The following is a 20791-nucleotide window of genomic DNA, read 5'->3' as shown; positions in this document are numbered from 1 at the left end:
TACAAAAGCTATATCATATACTAACTTTTCTGATGCTATACAAACAGAATGGAACTTGATGTACAAACATTTGTTTGCAATACTTATTAAATCATTACATTCTCATTAGAGCTTGAATTAGTACATATTATCTATACATACACATGGCGATATCCATGATTTACAAAGCAACAATAGAAGGCAACTCTGGCTCATTATCCGCCTCGGCATCTACCTCAGCCTCGGCTCTGCCATCTCCTGCCGCATCTTTTACTGTATGTTGAGACAGATAACGCTCAAATGCACCTTCACCGCGGAGAATTTTAGCACCAGAACCGCGTCCCTCAACCCCAACCGCTTCTTCATCAACGACCACGGCTTCTATTATATCTTTACCTGTTCTTACGTCAGGAATCTGCAAGAAAATCATAAAACCATTTACTATCTTGACCATTTTACAAGTTGCAGTTAGCTGCCATATTAATTGTCAATACCTCTTTTCGGAAGCATTCAAGAAAAAGTTAGTTATTTATTCACTGATGACATCAATGTGATCCACAAAAAGACCCATCTTTTATGCCATTTATTGAGGGGTATGTTAGAGATTTAGCATATAGACAACATAATCATACAAAGTACATGAATGTCACAGAGTTGCAATTCTTATGGGACAAAGGGAATATTAAAGATCAAAAGTAAGAAGACTCATACTTTTGGGATGTTCAGAGTTGAAACTTTGGAAATGATTATTCTATTATTTTAACATGAAGTCACGAAATGTCTATATTCTTCACAAAAATGCCATTTCAATGTGCTTTCCTTGAATCATCAGCTTGTGCTATGTACATCTACTGCTGATTATTACAACTTCAAACAGTAGCAACACATCCAAAAACAACATTTTATAGTCTGTATTTGATGAGCAAACTATCTAACTCTGATTAGTTGATATCTTATATTATTTTTAAAATTGCACATTCATGCAACCCCCTATGTGAACTGAAGTTCATATTAGCCACCTACAATGTCTCATTATAACTGCAGTGTGTCCGTATGTACATTCTTTTATGAAGAACCTATCTATTTAGCATCTCCGTTTGATCTAGAAGATATCCAGTTTTGAATTTATATCAAAAGGTTTCTTAGACAATTAACATCTAGATAATATAAAAGCAAAGCCATATTATTACAAATTACAAACCTCATACATAGCGTCCATTAATATGTTCTCCAGTAAGGCCCTCAAACCCCGAGCACCAGTGTTCTTAGTTATTGCCTTTCTTGCAATTAACTTCAAAGCACTTTCTGTATAATGTAGCTTAACCTGCAAATAGAACACACATAAATAACAATTATAAACATGCTTCATTAGTAAACGTGTTGACACAAAATAGACCTCAAACATGGAGAAGAAAACTCACTCCATTCATCTGAAATAACTTCCTGTATTGTTTGCCTAATGCGTTTTTGGGCTCAGTTAGCACCTACAAAACATAGTTGCTCAATGGCTTCACTTAAATAAATTACACCTAATTCATTTGGTAGAACCAATGATTAAGTATTACCTGAATAAGTTGATTCTCTGTAAGAGCTAATAAGTTGACAAGAATTGGAAATCGTCCAACAAATTCAGGTATCAAGCCGTAAGCAATAAGATCACTACTTTCAACCTGATAAGCATAACCACCCAGAAAGTAGATAAAGCATCTATTATAAACCCTGTTGTGGTAGATAATAATTGAATATGCTTCTGCCATTTGAAGTTGTAATATTTAAATGATCAAGTGTCCTAGTGTTTGGCATATTCTGGTTATTTAGGAACCTATAACATAAAATGACCAAAGCCGACATTCTTATTTATAAATGTTATATTCACATTTATAATTTTAACTACAAAACTATATATTATATATTCTTCTAAAAAAACATACAGAGATCCAACAGTGGCAGTCAAACCAAAAATCAGTTGATCCAAACGCAAAAAGCAAAATATTAACTTCCAGTCACAATATTCAGATAATTAATATTATGACACAAATACAATTAAGCTGCTTGTATTAATAGAGTATAAGCTTACGGTTTCCAGCAAGGTTGAAGTCACAGCAGCAGTTGTAACACCTCCTGTTCTCATGTTTGCACGAATAGGTGCCCCAAACCCAATAGAAGAGTCCTGGCGTCTAAGAATAACATATTGATGTGATATATGAGCTATGAGGGTAGGTGAAATTATTGTATTAATACGTACCTTTCTGAAATGGTTTTTTCGAGATCTATAAAAGCACCCCCACAAATAAACAAGATATCTTTGGTATCGATCTGTAATAAACACGGTAACCAACGTTCATAACTTGGTTTATACGCTAGTAAATGATGTTTGAGAGGTCCATTATTCAGAGAACTTTACCTGAATATTGTCTCCTCTAGGATGTTTTCGTGCCCCTTTCTCAGGGACATTGACTACCTGGATTAGAGGCCAACCAAAATTAACAACATTTCCAACCTTTCCTATCATCAGTATAGTGTATGCTTAGTCCCTCAGAAGTAGCAAAATGGGCAGCTTGGGTAGGTTGGATAACCAGTCAAAATAGGTCATTTAAGCAGGTCACAACGGTGCGGGTTGGCCTAAGACAACTTATTGGAAACTTCAAAATAAATTACATAATTAGTGTGTCAAAGGCCATTACCAAAGCATAATACCATTTAACTAATAATATAAATACACATACAGCAAATAAAACAATTTAGAAGTTAATTTTCATTAGAAATACACTTCGGGCTACATTCCACCTACTTGTTACATTTCATTGAATCATTTTAAGCTCACTTTTAAAATTACCTGTTCAACCTGTTAGAAATAAAGCATAACCCGGGCCATCGATAAAGACATGGGCTGACTTTGCCACCTCTATGCATACTCATTTCTTCTTTAACATAACCTAATATATTGCACATAATAAAGGCAAGCACATACCGTCCCTTCTAGCATCTTTAGTAATGCTTGCTGTACACCTTCACCCGATACATCTCTGCTAATATTAACACTCTCCGACTGAGAAAAAATCAAGAATTTATATTAAGAAGCATGAGGAAGATATAAATTTTTTGAATATGATAGAAAATTAAAGAAATACCTTCTTTGTAATCTTGTCAACTTCATCTATATACACAATTCCCTGCTGAGCAGCTGCTACATTATAGTCAGCAACCTGATATGTACCGTTTATTTTAACTATTACTCATCCAAGGTAAAAAATACCCCTTAATAAGGACAAAGTATTTAGTAGCAAGTATATGGTGCATACAGTCAAGAGCTTGTATAAAATGGATTCCACATCTTCCCCAACATAGCCAGCCTGCAAATTGCAATATATGTTTAACATCCAAAAAAGTCAAACAAAAACAAGTGTAGTTCATGTTGAATAATTACCAAACAAGCATTAGAACTATGTTGTTAATACTCACATATCGGTTATAACGGTCGAGGACTGATATTTGAGACATCGGTTATAGCGGTGGTTTAACGGTGATTATAAAAAAAATAAATTTTGTAAGTTTATATAATTATTTAAAAATAATGTTCAAACTTAAGTAAATATAATAGCCAAAATAAACAAAAACCAAGATTTTGGGGGTTAACATGGGAATTTTGTATTGAAACTTGAAAAGTTGGAAGACAATTGATATTGTCAGTAAATATCAGTAAAATATCGGTAAATATCAGTAAAATACCGGTAAATATCGCCGATATTATTGGAACCGATATTTTGACGGGTATTTTGACCGTTATTTTAAGGAAGGACCGGTAACCGTTATACCACCGATATACCACCGCTATTAACAACATAGCATTAGAAACAAAAATAGGAAAAAAACTGTACCTGAGTCAGTGTAGTAGCGTCTGCAATAACAAAAGGAACATTCACTAAGCGTGCCAATGTTTTTGCAAGTAGCGTTTTCCCTGTTATCAATTCAATCATAAGTATAGAGATTAAAAATGGTACTAAGACATGTAACCTTACGTTTAAACATTAAGAAGGAAATAACTACCTGAACCCGTTGGACCCATTAGAAGAATATTACTTTTCTCGAGTTCTACAGCATCATCATCCATGACATTTGTCTTGTCATTTCTCAAGTGTCCTGCAGGCCTAACTTTGCAAGTTGTAATAACATATATCAGGAGCATTTATCACTAATTTAGCATGCAAGTGAAGGTGATTAACTGATTATTCGTATTTCAGTAGATATAAGAACCGAGTTGTGTCTATTTAAGGGTCGAATAGTTACTTTGCTATTAGCAGCAACATAACTGATTAGCAAAAGGTAGGGTAAAACTATGAAGATACACTTACATCATCTAGCATATCCTTCCATAACTAGAATTGCCAGACACAGAAATCCCTCAAAATCATCAACAAATTTAAGCCGAAATATCTTGTGAGCATTAGCTCTCACATCATGCTTTCTTATGGTTGAATAACAAATCTGGTCATCCAATATCACATTTAACTTTCAAACTTTACATTTAAACACTCCCTCAATCATATCAATAACCTGCTATTGTCTATTTTAAGGTCTACTAAATAGTTTGATACTAGTTACAACTAAAACAATCATCAGAAGGAGACTAAAACTACTTATACACCCGTATTTATCTACTGTTCACTTAGAAAGCAAGAATTTCCATATAGCTACCAAAAATAATAATAACTTCATTTCATGATAGCACATACAAACAATATCTCCCACACCACAAGTGACTAACGGCTGATTATCTGATTCTAATTATTCAATTTCAATACCACATAATCACTTTTAGAATGCAGATACGAACACTCCCTTAAACACAGAACATCTAGATATATTTTATCCATAGCTACATAACTACTAACTGGAAATTCAGCAAACAAACAATTTTCTTCATATAATCGAACAGCAACAATAACAAGAACGTGAATCTATCTGAGTGAACGAAATGCTTACTTCTGTGAAGTGTCAATAGAGATCCTCTTGTAGTGATTGTAAACTGCCACTGCAAGAACCTACATAATCAAATATGAAGTATCTGTTCAGTAAAAACATAATGATGATAGAAAACCAACTTTGTCATTACATAAAAACTAACAAGCAAGTAAACGTTAAGGATTGCATATTACACAAATGATTATTCTTAAAAGCTTGTTCAAGACAACCACCTCCAATGGTGCTTAAAAAGGCCTATTTCAGTGTAAAATTAAGCAAACTAAGCACTTATTCATTTGTCATCCAAAAACTCATGCATCTTGCGCCTAAATAACGCACTAAGCTATGAACACTTAAAAACTGCAATCCCAAACATCATATGGTATAAAGCATTCTTTTTGTTCACTCAAGTATTAACTAAAGTATCAATAATCATTACAATAAACATCACATAATGTGTGTGTATATAAATATGTATATATAATAAACACTAACATAATACAACCTTTTTAGCTCTTTCTTGACCAATGACAAACTTATCAAGCCCTTTACATATCTCTTTAGGAGTTGGGAAACTATTTCCCAAACTAGACCCTCCCCAACTCCCATCTCCAGAACCCGACTCCGTCCCACCCGTATTCGGTCCCTCCTCGCCCGAAACCGATACTGCCTTAAAACCCGGTTGAGGCTGCCAAATCTCAGGTGGATCACCATAATTACCACCACCACCACCACCACCACTACTAGACAAACTAACTAATCTCCTTTTATTAACAACAAGTTCACCACAAAGTGAAAAGGGTTTCAAAGACTTGTGATTATGGTGAGGGGCAAAATGGTCATTTAATTTATATTTTGTGGGTATTGAAGAAATGATATGGGAATTAACTATAGGGTAAGTAGATGAAATGAAGTGTCTAAACTGTGAGATTGATGATGTTGCTTTTGATGATTTTGATCTCAAAACAGCAGCTGCAGCCATGATGAACAAAGCCCAGAAACAAAATTACAAAAAAGATTGAATTTTTATGATAAATTCTTGATTTTTTAGGAATTTAATAACATGGGTTTGAAAAAGATTGGATTTTTATGGAAATTTGTTGAATTTTTAGGAATTTGAAGATATGGGTCTGAGAAACTGCAAATTAACAAGAAAAAAAAAAGATTGGATTTTTATGAGAATTTGTTGATTTTTTAGGAATTTGAAGATATGGGTTTTGATAGATTGTATAAATAAAGATGAAAATTAGCAAGAAAAAAAGATAGATTTTTATTTTATTGATGATGGAATGTTTCGGATTTATGAATTTTGAGTTGAGGTTACGGTGAATATTTGTGTAAGGGTCGTTGTTGACTTGTTAGATATACAAAACAGATATTTGGAAATTATATATCACATTTATTATCACATTTTTTTTTTGTTTCAAAGCTGATAATACTACTTGTAGAGTTAGATAGCATCATAGAAATGTCAAAGAAGAAAAAGGTAGATTTTAGTCATTGACTATGAAAAAACTTTTTTCTAGATGAATTCAATAATTGAGTAGAAAGCTATTATGTTAAATTAAGGAAATATTAGTTGTCGTAACTCATCCTTATACAAATCTTTCTAATAATATGATCTTGACAAATTGTGTAATCAAATGATGACATTGACATATTATAAAAGAAAATTAATAGATTATATTTAGATTAAGTTAAAATATTAAAAGGATTATTGAAAGGATAGTTAAAAATATTAATCATTTTCCCTAAATTAATGTAAGCTTATCCTAACAATAATATTATGAATTATGTTTAAGAATAAAGGGAAGTGTTATCCTAACAATAATATTATGAATTATGTTTAAGAATAGAGGGAAGTGAGTATGAGGCTGTTACAAAAATTTTTCGCATATTAATTTTTTATATATAGAAACATGAGGGCATAATTATTTATTCAAAATATTAAAAAATTAGTATGTGATATGTTTTTAACTTAAATTGGGTGTTTAAATTGGGTGTCTAACAGTGTCATATCTTTTAACGTATACACATAACAACAAAATATAATGATATTAGGCCGTAAGGTATAGTTTATCAGTGACATCAGCGTGGTGGTTGGCACCAAACCCCTCCCCATCTCCTTTCAACGCCACATTGTGATCTTGGCATCAAAGGTTGCAAAGGTCGTCATATAAATATAACTCGTTGCTGTACCGTAATCAAAATTTACTTGATATTCTAATTGTGGATTAAACGGTTTACAAAATTTGGTCGAATCATGTAAATCATGTGTGTGTTTTAACCAATATAAGTTTATGCTCAAGTAATCATTGTTCATACATGTTTAAATTCAGTTTGAGCAACCATTACTTCTAAGACGTGATTGATAACTTTATTTAATTGAAACATTATATTAAATGGAATTTAATGAAACTGGAAGGAAAAAAAAAAATCAAGTTTTTGTAACCAATATGAGAACAAACGTGAAGGTATGTTAGGAGTATACTCTAGAGGTTTTCGTATAAAGCTTTGCCAAAATTGATGTTCGAAAAACCAACATACAGCAAGGATCAGGATGAATTTTTCTCTGCATTGACAACAAAAACTAGGACTTTGATCCAAAATTCTAAAGCATATGCATGATTATATCGACCTATATGCTCTAGCCTCTATGTCATAGTCCCTAAACAGTAACCATTGGTTAGTCTACAGCATGACTATCTAAAATGTACTAATTATGTACTTCCTGATACATTAGATTACAACATTGATACAAAGACGCCTAATATTACCATTTTAGGATTCTACATGTTGTAAAAACATATCTGTTGAGTCAACAGCTTCCATTGATTTAGCATCTTGCTCCAAGTTCTTATTGCCTTCGTCTATTGGAGGATGGTCAGGTTGTGATTCAGAACTGCAAAATCAAAGATTTATAGGCTTTACTTATGAGCTAAAGTTTATTTATAAAACTTTGACCAAAGGTATATAAGAAAAGTTTACTTTTGTTTTAGAATCAATTTATTTGCTTCATCAATGACAACACTTGCAGCATATAGCCCCATCTTCTTCACCTGCAAAACCAGCATGATCAAGACTAGTACGTTTATGGTATTACTTGATATCCCTAGAAAGCCTAATTGGTGTGTTAAGTTACCTCTAATTTATCTTCTTTCGATCTATGAGTTTTCGGGAGTAGACGAAACTCTTCTGTTAAGCGGATGCATTCTTCAACATTATCAGGCGACACAAAATCAAGGGCTACTTTAATGCATGACTGTACACAAGAGTTCACAGATGAATACTATATCACCAATACCAATCATATAGAAAGACATCATACGAACTAGAGGTAACAATATGAGAAAGATGGGTAGCGAATAGAAAAGGGTTTGGGTGAAAAAAAGTCGGTTGGGTATCCCGAAACACCTTTTGTCCAGCATTTTTTGCTCACATACATATACTAAGCAAAACATGATTAAATAAATTATAATACTGTTACAGAAAAGCAAATAATTTTGAGTTCCATAATAGACTTGAGCAAAATCGAACCTGTCTATTTCTAACTTGATGTGGACAACCTGCAGGGATGAAAACAGCTTCACCAAGATATTGCTCGAATGTCCAAGGTTCCACACCTGATATTTGTATTGAGTTTCAAAAGGGTCATTAATATTTGAAAACTCGTTACAGAACTTCTATGAAATTTTCCTGAGACAGCCGCAGTATCATTATCTTACCAAACTCCTTCTTCAGTTGTTTCTTGTGCCGTTCATCAAAATAAAATTGTTGGTCATGGATGGGATGAACAACCTAATATATGGAAAAAGAAGAAGTTAAATATGATAGGTATATCTAGCATTTAATATTATATAACCTGTGTTTTAATCACGATAATACTCACAGATGTCACAGGAGCATTGTTAATTCCACGAAATTCTTTCTGATGCCTGTTAATGTATTCAGTCAACTTCGGTACATCTTGCCTACGAAAGATATCCCATACGGCCCCACCATATTCAATATCAGAACCACCATCATCACTTTGTGCATAACCTTCTGGTTCTTCTGTTCCTTCCAACGAGGCTGAGCCAGAGGGTCCACTACCTGAAAACCACTTTACAATTTGGTTTAAAAAGGTTTAGGTTGAAACAGGTCATTTTCCCAATACAGTCCGGTCCAGGTGACCCATAAACACATGTCAATTCCTCTTTTAAAACCTACCTTCCGGGCATGAACGATTAATATGATCTTCAACCTTTGAAGCCCCATTTTGATCAACATCTTTTTGCAAGCACAAGGAATTCACAGAGTCAACATTACATGGCTCTTTTGATGGTTCTGTTGTGAGAGTACTTAATGGCTCATGAGCAATACCAGAGATGGCATACCGATCTTCATCTTTGTATTGCTTCTGCAACTTGTCAATATTTTTTAGTTGCACAGAAGAAACTTTTACTTTGGTTGTGTGTATCAGTATGTTTACCTGAGGAAAATCAGAAATGGATTACATAAATTAGCAAAGGAATGGATTTTAGTAACTGCAACATAATTAATACCGACATGATCCAACTTTCCATTCCCGTGAGAGTAGCATTACTTTGTTCCATGATGCTCATTAATGACACAACACATTCATTTTAGATGGTTGTTACAAGAGACACACCAAAAATAAGAAACATCTACATAGTGTGTATTATTCAACAAGAAGATACAAATCAGACCTGACCAATCAGACCTGACCAACCCACTGGGCAAACAAGCTATTAACATTCTAGCAAGAGTGTTCAGCTGTGTATTGTGCCTGTGATGATGTGATACTAATACTAATACTAGTAGTAATAGTAATAACCAAATAGTCTTTGGCTAAGTAGTAATTGCGATGTCCCATCAACCAATTGGTTATGGGTTCTAGCCCACGGTGGACAACTTGTGAAAATGTATTAATTTTCCTTTCACAAGAAAAGACGGTATTGATATGATAATCATAATCAGATTCAGATAGCCTACTGTATAAATGAGCTTTAGATATAATTCATAACAAGGGTGTTTAGGGTTGTGCTTCTGTTGTTTTAAGTTCCAGTTATCAGATGTTTAAGTGTAGTAAATATTCATTATCCATGGAACTAACTTTATGGTTGACTAAATATATGGAAGTAGAAAGACATTTTGGGAAATGGTAGTAAGTAATGGGTATATAGGAAATTTTAGTTTACCCAATGAGTATAATCTTTGTAAACATTATATTATGAAACTCTTTATGCAGAACCGATTATTTTTACATAATAAAGCAGACAATGACAAAATCTACTTATTCAACCAACAAAATCTGATTATTAAAATTCATGTCACAATGATCAGACCGTTTCAAAATGTAAATCCAAGCACTTCCGAAGGAAAGGTAATAATGTAAAATCTCCCATTTGTTAACTGTCATTTGTGCGACCATTTTATGTTATTGCTTGTAGACCACAAGTTTCTTTTATTTTGTTATTACATTTCGAAGCTATGCATTGAAATATTACTTTTTAAAAAATTTAAGATGACAATGGAAATAGCACATGCGACCATGAGGAATGCCTGAATTTTTGGTTCATACAAGCAAGCTTATTAGAAGAGATGGAAAGATAGGTGGATTAGGCAGGTCAATTAGGTAAAAAAGGGTCAGAAGTCAGAACATGTTGGTCTGTTGTCAGTTTTGTCTTTTGTATATATAAGTAATCCGTTAAGTATGATTAGTAGAACCAACATTAGTCCAATAACAATTTAAACCTGTATGAAACAATTCAAAAGTAGCATGCATTAGAAATAGACTTTTGGATACTTTCAAACCCTTTGACCCATTATAGTTCAAACATGAATTTTGCCTGTTCAAATAAACACAAATTAAATCATCCCATTTATAAGTAAATGAATTGAACTTACCATCTGAAAGATTAAGAGGTCAATAAGATACACAAGAAAACAAATTGATAACATTACGTACCGCATCAGAGATGTCACAATGTAGTTTGGTCACTGAATCCCCTCTACCAAGCTCCTCAGGAAACCCATAAGCAATATAAGATTTAGGACCCAAATCTGGCCTTGGATAACCATCGGGAAGTTTGTTAGCAAGATTGAGAAGACCTGATCGTGGATGAGTATAATCACTGAAAGGAAGCATTGCAATGAACTCTGCGCAATGCCTTGGCAAACACTCGTCAAATGTATTTGCTGGTGGCCAATCCTTGAGCTTTAACATCTCTGGCCATCCATTTTGATGTTTACGACCCTCTACGTATCCCCTAAAGAAGTGGTTAAGATGAATTTCAACCTAAAACAAGATTCAGAATCATTATAAGCAGAGTGGGAATGACTCTCAATTAAAAAGTGCTGCGCTATGTCTCACTAGAATTATTCAGAAACAAAATCCTAAAAGAGATAAATGTGGTAATTTCTACCCATTTACTAATGTATGGGTACCGCCAACTAAAGTGTATTTTTTATGCATGAAACCTGTATCCGGTTATTCAAATAACAGTACTAGAACTGAACAATAGTACAACTTTTGTGATCATTGCAGGCAAGTGTTTCTGGTCAACCCAATCGGACATGATTTGACGTAAAACCATTTTGACCGTTACCAAAACCGCCCATATTGCCCCATCTAGAAAAGAGTCAAAGTCAAATTTCTGCACACACCTCACACAAATCCAAGCAATCAATAGCCTTAACAGATCTATTCTCTTCCTTTAACTTAATTTTAGCTGTTCTAAAAGCCCGCATCATCACCCTTGGTTCCCAACTAAGCCCAGACGTCTTTTGTTCAACATTTCTTACCACGACTGGTTCACCTCTCCTCCAATGCAGTTGAAAATGTTCAAAATCATTATCTTCTAAATCAATATCATTAGGGCAATAAAGTAAATTATCATTACTACCCTTCCTAGAAGCCGATTTCCTAACAGTATCAAGATTTTCATTGCTTGAACAAAGCGTACATCCTTCCATAATGTCACCATTGACCATCTGAAAATTGGAAGTCAAAGTCTCTGCCTTTGAAACAAGTTCTTCCACCCAGTTAACTTCAAACATTCTTCTCAATTCTAGTATTCCATTACCGCAGCCTCCACGAACTTTTGGAGGACATGGGACACTTCCAATTGCATTTGCTTTCCAAACAGGGAAGTCTACGGAATTATCAGCTACAGTAGTGTCTGCTCTAAAGTCAGCTTTCCAACCAAAATAATGCTGTTTTGAATCTGTACCCTGAAGTTGAAGATTGTCACGAAATTGCTGAAAAGAAGAGTCGGCTTCAGTACCGCCAGGCTGGATGCCGTCTCTGAGCTCACGGCAGCAATTGAGACAAATATCATAAGAACAATCAGGGTTTTGGCAACTTCTGTGGAAATTCACAATTGATGTATTGCAGTTGTCACTGTAAAACAAGGATGATCGTTCAAATGCATAAAATAGGTTTGATAATAAGTGTTGTATAAGAAATAGTATGTGTGTGCTTCTCTTACTTTTAGTTGCAATAGTTGAATAATCAGATGTTTAAGTGTTTGGTGAAATCTGTTAATTGAAAAAACTGAAAGGGATCCTTCGGTACAAGGGAAAAGTTGAGCCTTTGGCTCTGATCTATTTCCTAAACATACCCATCCCAGACGTACCCAGTGAGATTCGAAGCCCGGTAAGATTTAATGAGCCAACAGATAAATTGACCAAGAAGGATATTTTTGTGAGAAGATGGGGAGAGTTCAGTGAAATCAGAGCAAGAGTGTCTTAAATTAGGTTATAGTGAGAAGTTAATAAGTCTTTTTATTTCATCCTTAGTTTGGGTGTAAATGAGCCACACTCGAGTTCGACTAGCTAAAAGCTCGAATCGAGGCGAGCCTAAACTAGCTCCATCCCAGTTCGAGCATGATATGGATATTGTTTAGTAATCGAGCTGGAGCTTTGAAGACTAGACTCAATTAAGCCCCCGGGCTTAATGAGCTTGAACAAGCATCTTGTTTAATTATATAAGACAATCTAATATAAGTTATTTATTAGATAATACTTGCTAGTACCCATTTTTATATTCATAACTAATATTACAAAGATAAATATTTCTATATACAATAATAATTGAATTTGTCTAACATATATAATTAAATACAAAAGTTAGAATATTCAAAAAAAAATAAAATAAAGTACTTTATAAAAACGAGCTATTTTATAAAGGGGCCGAGCTCAAGTCGACTGGTGGATAAATTTAGTGGTTGGTATGAAACTAATCTTTCCAAACATTAATTTTTGGAAATGAATTAAAAATGACAAATCCGGAAACCCTCAGAAAATGGAAGTAGAAATCCCTTCAATCCATCAACTAATATGATGATTGATTATGCTCTTATTTTGATTCTCAGTTAACGAAAGGCTTGTCTTATTATATTAGAGGCGTTAAAATTACCAATACACTCTGTCATCGTCATCAAATATAGCTTTGGGGACATGTTCTTCCGTCACATCAACACCTAAAAGTAGATAAGAAACGAAAGTATTAAACTCTAATTTCTCTCATTTAAAATGATCTAGCCTTAATATTGTGATTGCTTACGAAAGAAGTACCACGTATGCCAGCTTCCACCATGAGCTCAGATCTCTGCTCCTCTTTTATATGCCTCAAAAGAGGCAGAGTTTTTGAAAGCAAATAAAGCGACCTTTGAAATCTGATATCCTCATTGGCTTCTTTATGAGTAGCCTATAGCAGTCAAAGAGTTTGCTGTAAATATTGAGCAGTATTTTGAAAATCAAACATACAGAAAATGCAGAACTAGAAGGGTTTACCTTTACAACTACATTTGCATGAAGACACGCTCTGCAATTGCAATTGCCACGACAATATGGACAGGCAACTTTTACGTCCTTTTTTGTTCTCTCTGGATACCTATAGATAGATCTGAAATTTTAGTACAATGAAAACAATTGACTCTTGAAATTAATAATCCAAAACTGATTCATTGACCCCTAAATAATCAAATAAAGTAATAAATTAGAATCAAAATTAATATAAATTAAAGAACTGGTTATAGTAATTTTAAGTCACTTACCAATTTACAATGCATCCATGACAGTACCGTCTCCTTTTGCAGTTTGAACAGAAGACAACTTTTTTATAAACATTCAAGCGGCACTGGTGACACATCAAACTCCCCTGATGTCTATTCTGTACCATGAAAACTTTAGTCAGCAAACATGTAAAAAATACATCTTTGACCCAATGTCAATGATAGACAAAATTAACGTCAAATCTTTGGCACAGCACATAACAAAACTCAAGAAGTGCTGCTGACCAAGTTAACCCTGATAACCTTGCAAAGTAGATGGACCACTTTGCATGCAGAGTTCTACTGCTGGGCATAGAGCCACGGAGGTAATCACAGTTAAGACAACACCCTTCTGGTTCACGTTTTTTCTCCTAATTTGTGTTTTGGTTTGTTAAGAGCTTTTAAATGATTAGTGTGCTACCAAAAGCGAACATGTAATAGAAATAATGCTTCACAAGTTGGGTCTTTTAATCATAATGGTGTATTTACATGTATGGTTCTGTTTATAGTACAGATATCCAATTCAACTTTAAATGAATGCTTTGAAAAAGGCGACTAAGTTACATATACTTTTATCACTTATGAACACTCACAAAATCATTTATATTGAGGAATTTGATTCTCCAGGTACCAAAGTCAGATCCAAAAAGAATCTGTTTGGGGACAAGAAACTTGAGGTATGCCCATATGCTATTTTCATTTACAAGCCATAATGATTAAGAGAGATCACAAAACAGCGCTTGACCATCAGAAAAATCAACTAAATATACTTATAAGTATATCAAACTTCCTAAAAAAATATATAACAAGCAGAAAAAAGTTTAAGAGATAACTTACTGAAACACCTGCATATAATTTGGCGTGTTTTTTTGTGGCACCTGATACTCCTGCATCCGCGTTGACTTCTTCAGAACCATCAATAGACCTCTTAGTGCAGCCTCTGGACCTTGTTGGGATGGTTTCATCCCCTTTCTTTACTTGGGGTTTACATTCTTTCACCACTGAATAATCCAAGATTTCGCCAGCTACAATTAACCGTGGTTTCCTTATCCGTGGTTTTCCCTTAACTTTAATCTTAGTGGATCTACGGATTCTACGCTTACGGCCAACATTTTTGTTGCCAGCTTCACCTACATGAGTCTGATCTTCCACGACACCAGAATCATTGATTTTATTATCACCAGCTCTAGTTTGATCAACTTCACTAGCTACAATGCTTTGTAGCTCATTCTTAGCAACCAAAGGATTATTCTCAGCCTATTTCAAAAATTCATGTATTAAAATAGCATAACTAGCAAAAATAACATTAAATTTGATCGATTACTTGTTCGTTATTGCATGACCGTAAGTTTGTATTCCTGAGTCCAAAAGAAAGATTTTTCAACTTTTTTGTTACAGTCTTGATCCTATCCAAAAGCATGGCATACACGAATTTTGTTACTTATATACAGTACAATTATAAAATCTTTTAGAAATTTCTATAATCCTAAAGTAGGTTAGTCATCATCTATAGTCATTTGATAGAGTAGGTCCTAACTCCTAGTTTCTCACAAGCAAAAATTTAACTCAGCAACCAAATTGGTCTAAAAGAAAATCAAAGTTTAAGCACTAGTTTCATATATTAGCTACCCATAAAATTAAATTATGGCTTGAACTGGAAAAGGTGTCAGGATCCTGTTTTCCTATTACATTATGCTGCTTCAAATGCACTTACATAACAAGTTTTATTCTTTTACACTGAACATGACTACAAAAAATGTTTCAGGGTGTGCAAAGCAATCACCATTTACCCTTTAAACCAAAGATCATAATTGACCAAAACTCAAGGATAGAAGTACCGTTTTAGTGTCTTAAGCATATTTCAGCACAGAGATTGCTAATAAATATGATAAAAGTTTAATCGAAGTATTGAACTCTCAACTACAGATATACATAAATCGTCTTTATAAGAACACTGGCAAGTAAAAAAAGTTAAAGATCATCAAAACAAGCAAAGAAGCTCACCTCGACTTCAGCAACCACAACTTCATCAACATTCTTCTTACGCCTAGCCCTGCTCTTTGTGCCATTACGTCCGGTGACCACCCTCTTTCGTTTTCTCACTTGTAACTTACTTTCTGAAAATCCGTTTAAGGTGTTGTCTGCATGATTCTGATCTTGTTCAACAGTATCCGGTTCCTTAGAAGCCGATCCATCAATTAAATTCTCATTAGCACCACTACCATGTTCATCCTGACTAACTTTATTTTCACCAATATGAGGAACTTTTTGCTCCGTCTTCTTCTTGTTCTTTGCACCCTTTGGTCGACCAGGACCACGATGCTTGCCTTTAATACCAACATGTCTGTTAGCAGCTTCGAGTACATGAGTCTGATCTTCCACAACACCAGAATTATCAAATTTAATTTCACTAGCTCCAGTTTGATCAAAGTCGCCAGCTACTAGTGTTTGGAGTCCATTCTCGACAACCAGAGAATCATTCTCAGCCTATTTCACAAATATATATATTAAAATAACAAAAATAGTAAAAATAACAGCATATTATTTGTTATTTGTGGGATCATAAGTTTTTACTTCCATGTACATAAAAAGATTTCAATTTTTTGTGACAAACTTAATATCTATCCAAAGCCTGGCACATGAACTTTTTTACTTGTTTACAGTACAAGTTGTTGTTTTACGAAATTGTACAAGTCCTAAACTAGGTTAGCTTTCTTTAAAAGGATTATGCATCTCTATCATTTTATCTTTAAATAGAGTCCATAATAAGATTTCAATTTTTTGTCACAAACGTAATACCTATCACCGGGGACATTAATTTTGTTGCCTATTTACAGTACAAGTTATACATTGTATTACAAAATTGTATAAGTCCTAAACAAGGTTAGTCTTCTTTAAAAGGTCATGATGCATCTCTATCTTTTTAGTTTTTATTTTGAAATAGAGAAGGTAAATGTTTCTTAAGCACTATATTAGCTACCCCCAAAAAAATAGTGCTTGAACTTGGAAAAGTGGCAGGATCCTGTTTTCTGACTCGGGTATGCTGCTTCGGGTGCAAATCACCACAAAAATATATTTTAGGGTATGCAAGTGCAAATCACATTTAACCCCTTTGAACCGAAGTCCATAAATAAAACCAAACTTAAGGAAGATGTACCCTTTTAGTGTCTTAAGCATACTTCAGCACAGAGATTGCTAATTTATATATGTAATAAAAGTTCAATGAAATATGGACTGCAAGAATACATATATAATCTTCACAAGAACAATAAAAACAAGTAACATAAGAAAAAGATCATAAAGAAATAAGCTCACCTTGACTCCAGCAACCACAACTTCATCAACATTTTTCTTACGCCTAGCCTTGCTCTTTGAACCATTAAGTCCAGTGACCGCCCTCTCTCGTTTTTTCACTCGCAACTTACTTTCTGAAACTCCTTTCAAAGGGTCGTGCACATTATTCTGATCTTTTTCAACAGTACATGGTTCCTTCAAATCTGGTCCATCAATTGAATCCTTATTATCACCACTACCATATACATCGACCATGGTCTTAATTTGACTAGCATCATTTTTATGACGAAATCTTCGAACCCTCTTTTTCTTGTCCTTCGCACCCTTTGGTCGACCACGGTGGTTGCTTTTAATACCAACACCATTCTCGCCATCAATGAGCTTTTTCTTGTCCTCTGATCTCTTTGGTGGAACGGGACACAAAACTTTAATAACATCGCCATTATCACTGAGAATGAGCCGATTCCTCTTCTCATTCTTTATACTCTGTTCAGAAATTACATTATTCTCACCTTCCTCATTTTTGTTGGAAGCTTCACTTACATGATTCTGATCTTTTTCATCAGAATTGAATCCCATGACTGGACTCTCACCAACCCTTATATTTTTACAAGCTTTAGTTTCAGAAATCTTTCTCGGTTTCCATTTTGGACCCCCATGATTACAATGAAGACCAAGAACTATCACCCTGTCTCGTATTTGATCATGGAACCTTCTATTTTTAACAAAACTTTCTTCCATTACAAAACTCCCTTTACCATCAGCATGATCCACAAGGTTTTCCTCCTTTCCAGCTACAGGGATCGCATTTTCACCATGGCAATTCCTCGCATTCTTAACAATTACACTACTTTCACCATTTTCTTCCATTACAAAACCTCTGTTATCGCCATCATCTCCAAGGATGGTACTCTCATCAGGGCAATTCACCTTATTCTCAACAAGGACACCAGTTTTGCCGTTTTCTTCCATTGGAAAAGCCCCTTTATCACTATCAACCCCAAGGACCATATCCTCATTATGACAATTCATCTTATTCTCAACAATAGCACCATTTTCACCTTTATCTCCACCATCAACAAGAATCACACTTTCAACATACCAATCCATCTTATCCTCAACAATTACACCATTTTCGCCGTTTTCTTCCATTACAATACCTGCTTTATCACCATTATCAACAAGGATCATATTTTCATCATGGCAATTCATCTTATTCTCAATAATAGCAACAGTTTCGCCGCTTTCTTCCGCTACAAAACCTCTTTTATCATCACCGTTTTCATCCAATGCAAAACCCCCTTTATTATCATTAACCCCAAGAATCATATCCTCATTATGACAATCCAACTTACTCTCAACAATTACACAATTTTCGCCGTTTTCTTCCATTACAAAACCCCCTTTATTATCATCATCATCATTAACAAGGGTTTTCACAATTTCACCTTCAAAAATCACATTATCATCAACCCGGTTTCTTTCTTTACCATTTACCGAATCATTTTGCTCAAAAGCAACAATCTTTTCCATTTCCACACAAAATAAAAAATACCCACAAAAAAAAAACCTCAAAAACAAAAAACCCTTTTCTCAAAACTCTAACTTTTCACCTTCAACCCCATACTCATTCTCAAAAAAAAAGGGGGCCAAAAAATTTTTAAAAAATTGCATACAACATACAACAATGAAATCATGAAATGGGCATAAACTCAAATACCAATTTGACATACAATCTTTAAAAAAGATTAAATTTTTAAGGAAAAAAATTATACCTTTATAGCTCACATACAATTAGTAAGATGATACAGTAATAAGTATTTAAAAACCCTAAAATTTTATTTTCATAATATGATGAAGCTTAAAAATGGATGGTCAAGATTTAATGTGATGCAAATTACAAACTTTAATGATGGTTTTGAGTAATACCAAGAAAAATTTGAAACGAGAGTGGCAGGCACGCGCTGTTTGTACGTGTGTCTGAAGCAGAGCAACAGTATGCCGGCAGGTATGACACTTGTTTTAGTATGTTGAGAAGCTCTTACTCTAATAAGTATTGTTTAATGGAATATTTGAAACACATTTTCGTAGGTGTTTTTAGTGGAATCTTTCTTGTTTTTCACATTTTTTTAGGTTGTGGATAATCCATTATCTTATACTAGATTGGTGCCCGCGCAATACAGTGGCGGTAACAGCGACGGTGATGATATGATTATTAACGTAAAAGTAATTTTATTGCGGTTAGAGATATGATGAATTATTGCGTGAGATATGAAAGTGGGAAGAGGGGAACGAATTTTGAGTTAAAGTTTTTGCTATGTTTTTCTGCGTGAGGGAGAGATAGAAGTTGAATTTTTTTAAGGGCATCTTAGCCACAGTCTGTATTAAGGTGGGGGTAAATATGTCATTTCAAGTTCTTAAAATTAAGTAGGGGAGAGAGTTTTTTTTATAAAGAAATATATATATATATATATATATCTTTGTCTCATACCAAGCTTGAATATGGAACCCCACATAATAATATTTTAATATTTATTGTATAATTAATAATACATATGACCCTCATGAATTTTATCGTTTTAAAAAGTGGTATGTAAAGGGTTTCATGCCTAAGTTTGAGTATGGAACAATCTTATACTCTCTTCCCCTTAATATATAAAGCAAATTTTTTAATATTAATAATGATTTATTGTTACACGGTTAGATTATAATCTCGCATAATAAGTCATATAATTAATTATGTTGATGATTTTCATAATAGTATATGTTTATAGTTTAATACATTACATGTTAAAAAACGAATAATTATCATTATGGTACTTTTTTATATTGAGTATAAAAGTATCAAATAATATAATTTTTATTGTAGCAAGAAATAAATATTTATTTTATAATTATAAAGTTGTAGCAAGAAATAAATATTTATTTTATAATTATAAAGTTAAAAAGGTATAAGTTTCAAAACAACACTTTAATAGATGGAAATGGATATTTGGTTTGTCATTTCTCTCAAAGTAATAGTAAGAAAAAACATTCTTATACGTCGGATATATAAATACAAATAACAACTATCCATAATGCATCATATATACACATGACTTATTCATAGATTTAGTTACCATATTGAAAGTATATATTTACTTATGCTAAGGTTGTTTTCTTTTGCAATAGTTAATATCTAATCTTTATTCAATTTTATTTATAAATTTTGTTGGAAAAACTGATTATACCTGTAATTTTTAGAAGAATTACGGTTAACAACTACTACTATCAATTAGTGTAACAATATCATCGTAATGTGAACAAGATATTTATATAAGAATTTTTGTTTGTAGAATAAACGAAGTTAAAATTAACTTGGATCGCGCTTGGTTTACAAAATTTGATGAAATTGTAGTTGCATTTCATTATCTATTGTGTTTGATTGTTCAAAAATTGAAAAATCATATTCCGTTAGAACATAAACATTACATCATTAGACGGAATCTCCATTCCTT

General features: G+C 33.6%; 2 protein-coding genes across 3 annotated transcripts; both read right to left on the bottom strand.

Moving 5' to 3' along the window:
• LOC122602847 (CLP protease regulatory subunit CLPX1, mitochondrial) lies at positions 1–6142 on the bottom strand. Its single transcript, XM_043775455.1, has 14 exons — positions 5447–6142; positions 4963–5021; positions 4027–4127; positions 3858–3937; positions 3282–3332; positions 3111–3185; positions 2951–3028; positions 2384–2440; positions 2225–2295; positions 2057–2156; positions 1545–1649; positions 1401–1463; positions 1181–1303; positions 1–394 (listed from the first exon to the last, which is right to left on the bottom strand). Exons 1-14 carry the CDS (start codon positions 5921–5923, stop codon positions 161–163), a joined length of 1674 nt encoding a protein of 557 aa, XP_043631390.1. The 5' UTR covers positions 5924–6142; the 3' UTR covers positions 1–160.
• Positions 6143–7440: 1298 nt separating this feature from the next.
• Positions 7441–19339, bottom strand: LOC122604737. Of its 2 annotated transcripts, XM_043777608.1 has the most exons (16): positions 17316–18962; positions 16005–16487; positions 14838–15257; positions 14004–14119; positions 13741–13840; positions 13522–13654; positions 13364–13427; positions 11611–12346; positions 10913–11242; positions 9151–9412; positions 8831–9033; positions 8667–8739; positions 8479–8564; positions 8084–8203; positions 7930–8000; positions 7441–7843 (listed from the first exon to the last, which is right to left on the bottom strand). In XM_043777608.1, exons 1-16 carry the CDS (start codon positions 18825–18827, stop codon positions 7723–7725), a joined length of 4830 nt encoding a protein of 1609 aa, XP_043633543.1. In that variant the 5' UTR covers positions 18828–18962; the 3' UTR covers positions 7441–7722. The 2 variants fall into 2 exon arrangements, with proteins under 2 accessions (XP_043633543.1, XP_043633548.1); XM_043777613.1 differs by lacking the exons at positions 7441–7843; positions 7930–8000; positions 8084–8203; positions 8479–8564; positions 8667–8739 and having other exon boundaries at positions 8958–9043; positions 17316–19339.
• Positions 19340–20791: the final 1452 nt, after the last annotated feature.

Source organism: Erigeron canadensis, chromosome 1 (genome assembly GCF_010389155.1).
Source record: "Erigeron canadensis isolate Cc75 chromosome 1, C_canadensis_v1, whole genome shotgun sequence".
In the NCBI taxonomy this organism is placed as follows: Eukaryota; Viridiplantae; Streptophyta; class Magnoliopsida; order Asterales; family Asteraceae; genus Erigeron; species Erigeron canadensis.
Note: the sequence above shows the minus strand (reverse complement) of the source record. Positions and strands in the feature narration are given on the sequence as shown.

Excerpts from the sequence above, each read along its gene's own strand:
- LOC122602847 (XM_043775455.1), bottom strand. The coding sequence starts at position 5,923 with ATGGCTGCAGCTGCTGTTTTGAGATCAAAATCATCAAAAGCAACATCA. Across the intron at positions 4,128-4,962 it reads TCTATTGACACTTCACAGAA|GCCTGCAGGACACTTGAGAA; the intron begins GTAAGCATTTCG and ends TTGCAAAGTTAG. Across the intron at positions 2,441-2,950 it reads TAAAGATGCTAGAAGGGACG|GTAGTCAATGTCCCTGAGAA; the intron begins GTATGTGCTTGC and ends CCTCTAATCCAG.
- LOC122604737 (XM_043777608.1), bottom strand. The coding sequence starts at position 18,827 with ATGGAAAAGATTGTTGCTTTTGAGCAAAATGATTCGGTAAATGGTAAA. Across the intron at positions 8,565-8,666 it reads ACAACTGAAGAAGGAGTTTG|GTGTGGAACCTTGGACATTC; the intron begins GTAAGATAATGA and ends TACAAATATCAG. Across the intron at positions 8,001-8,083 it reads CGAAAGAAGATAAATTAGAG|GTGAAGAAGATGGGGCTATA; the intron begins GTAACTTAACAC and ends CTGGTTTTGCAG.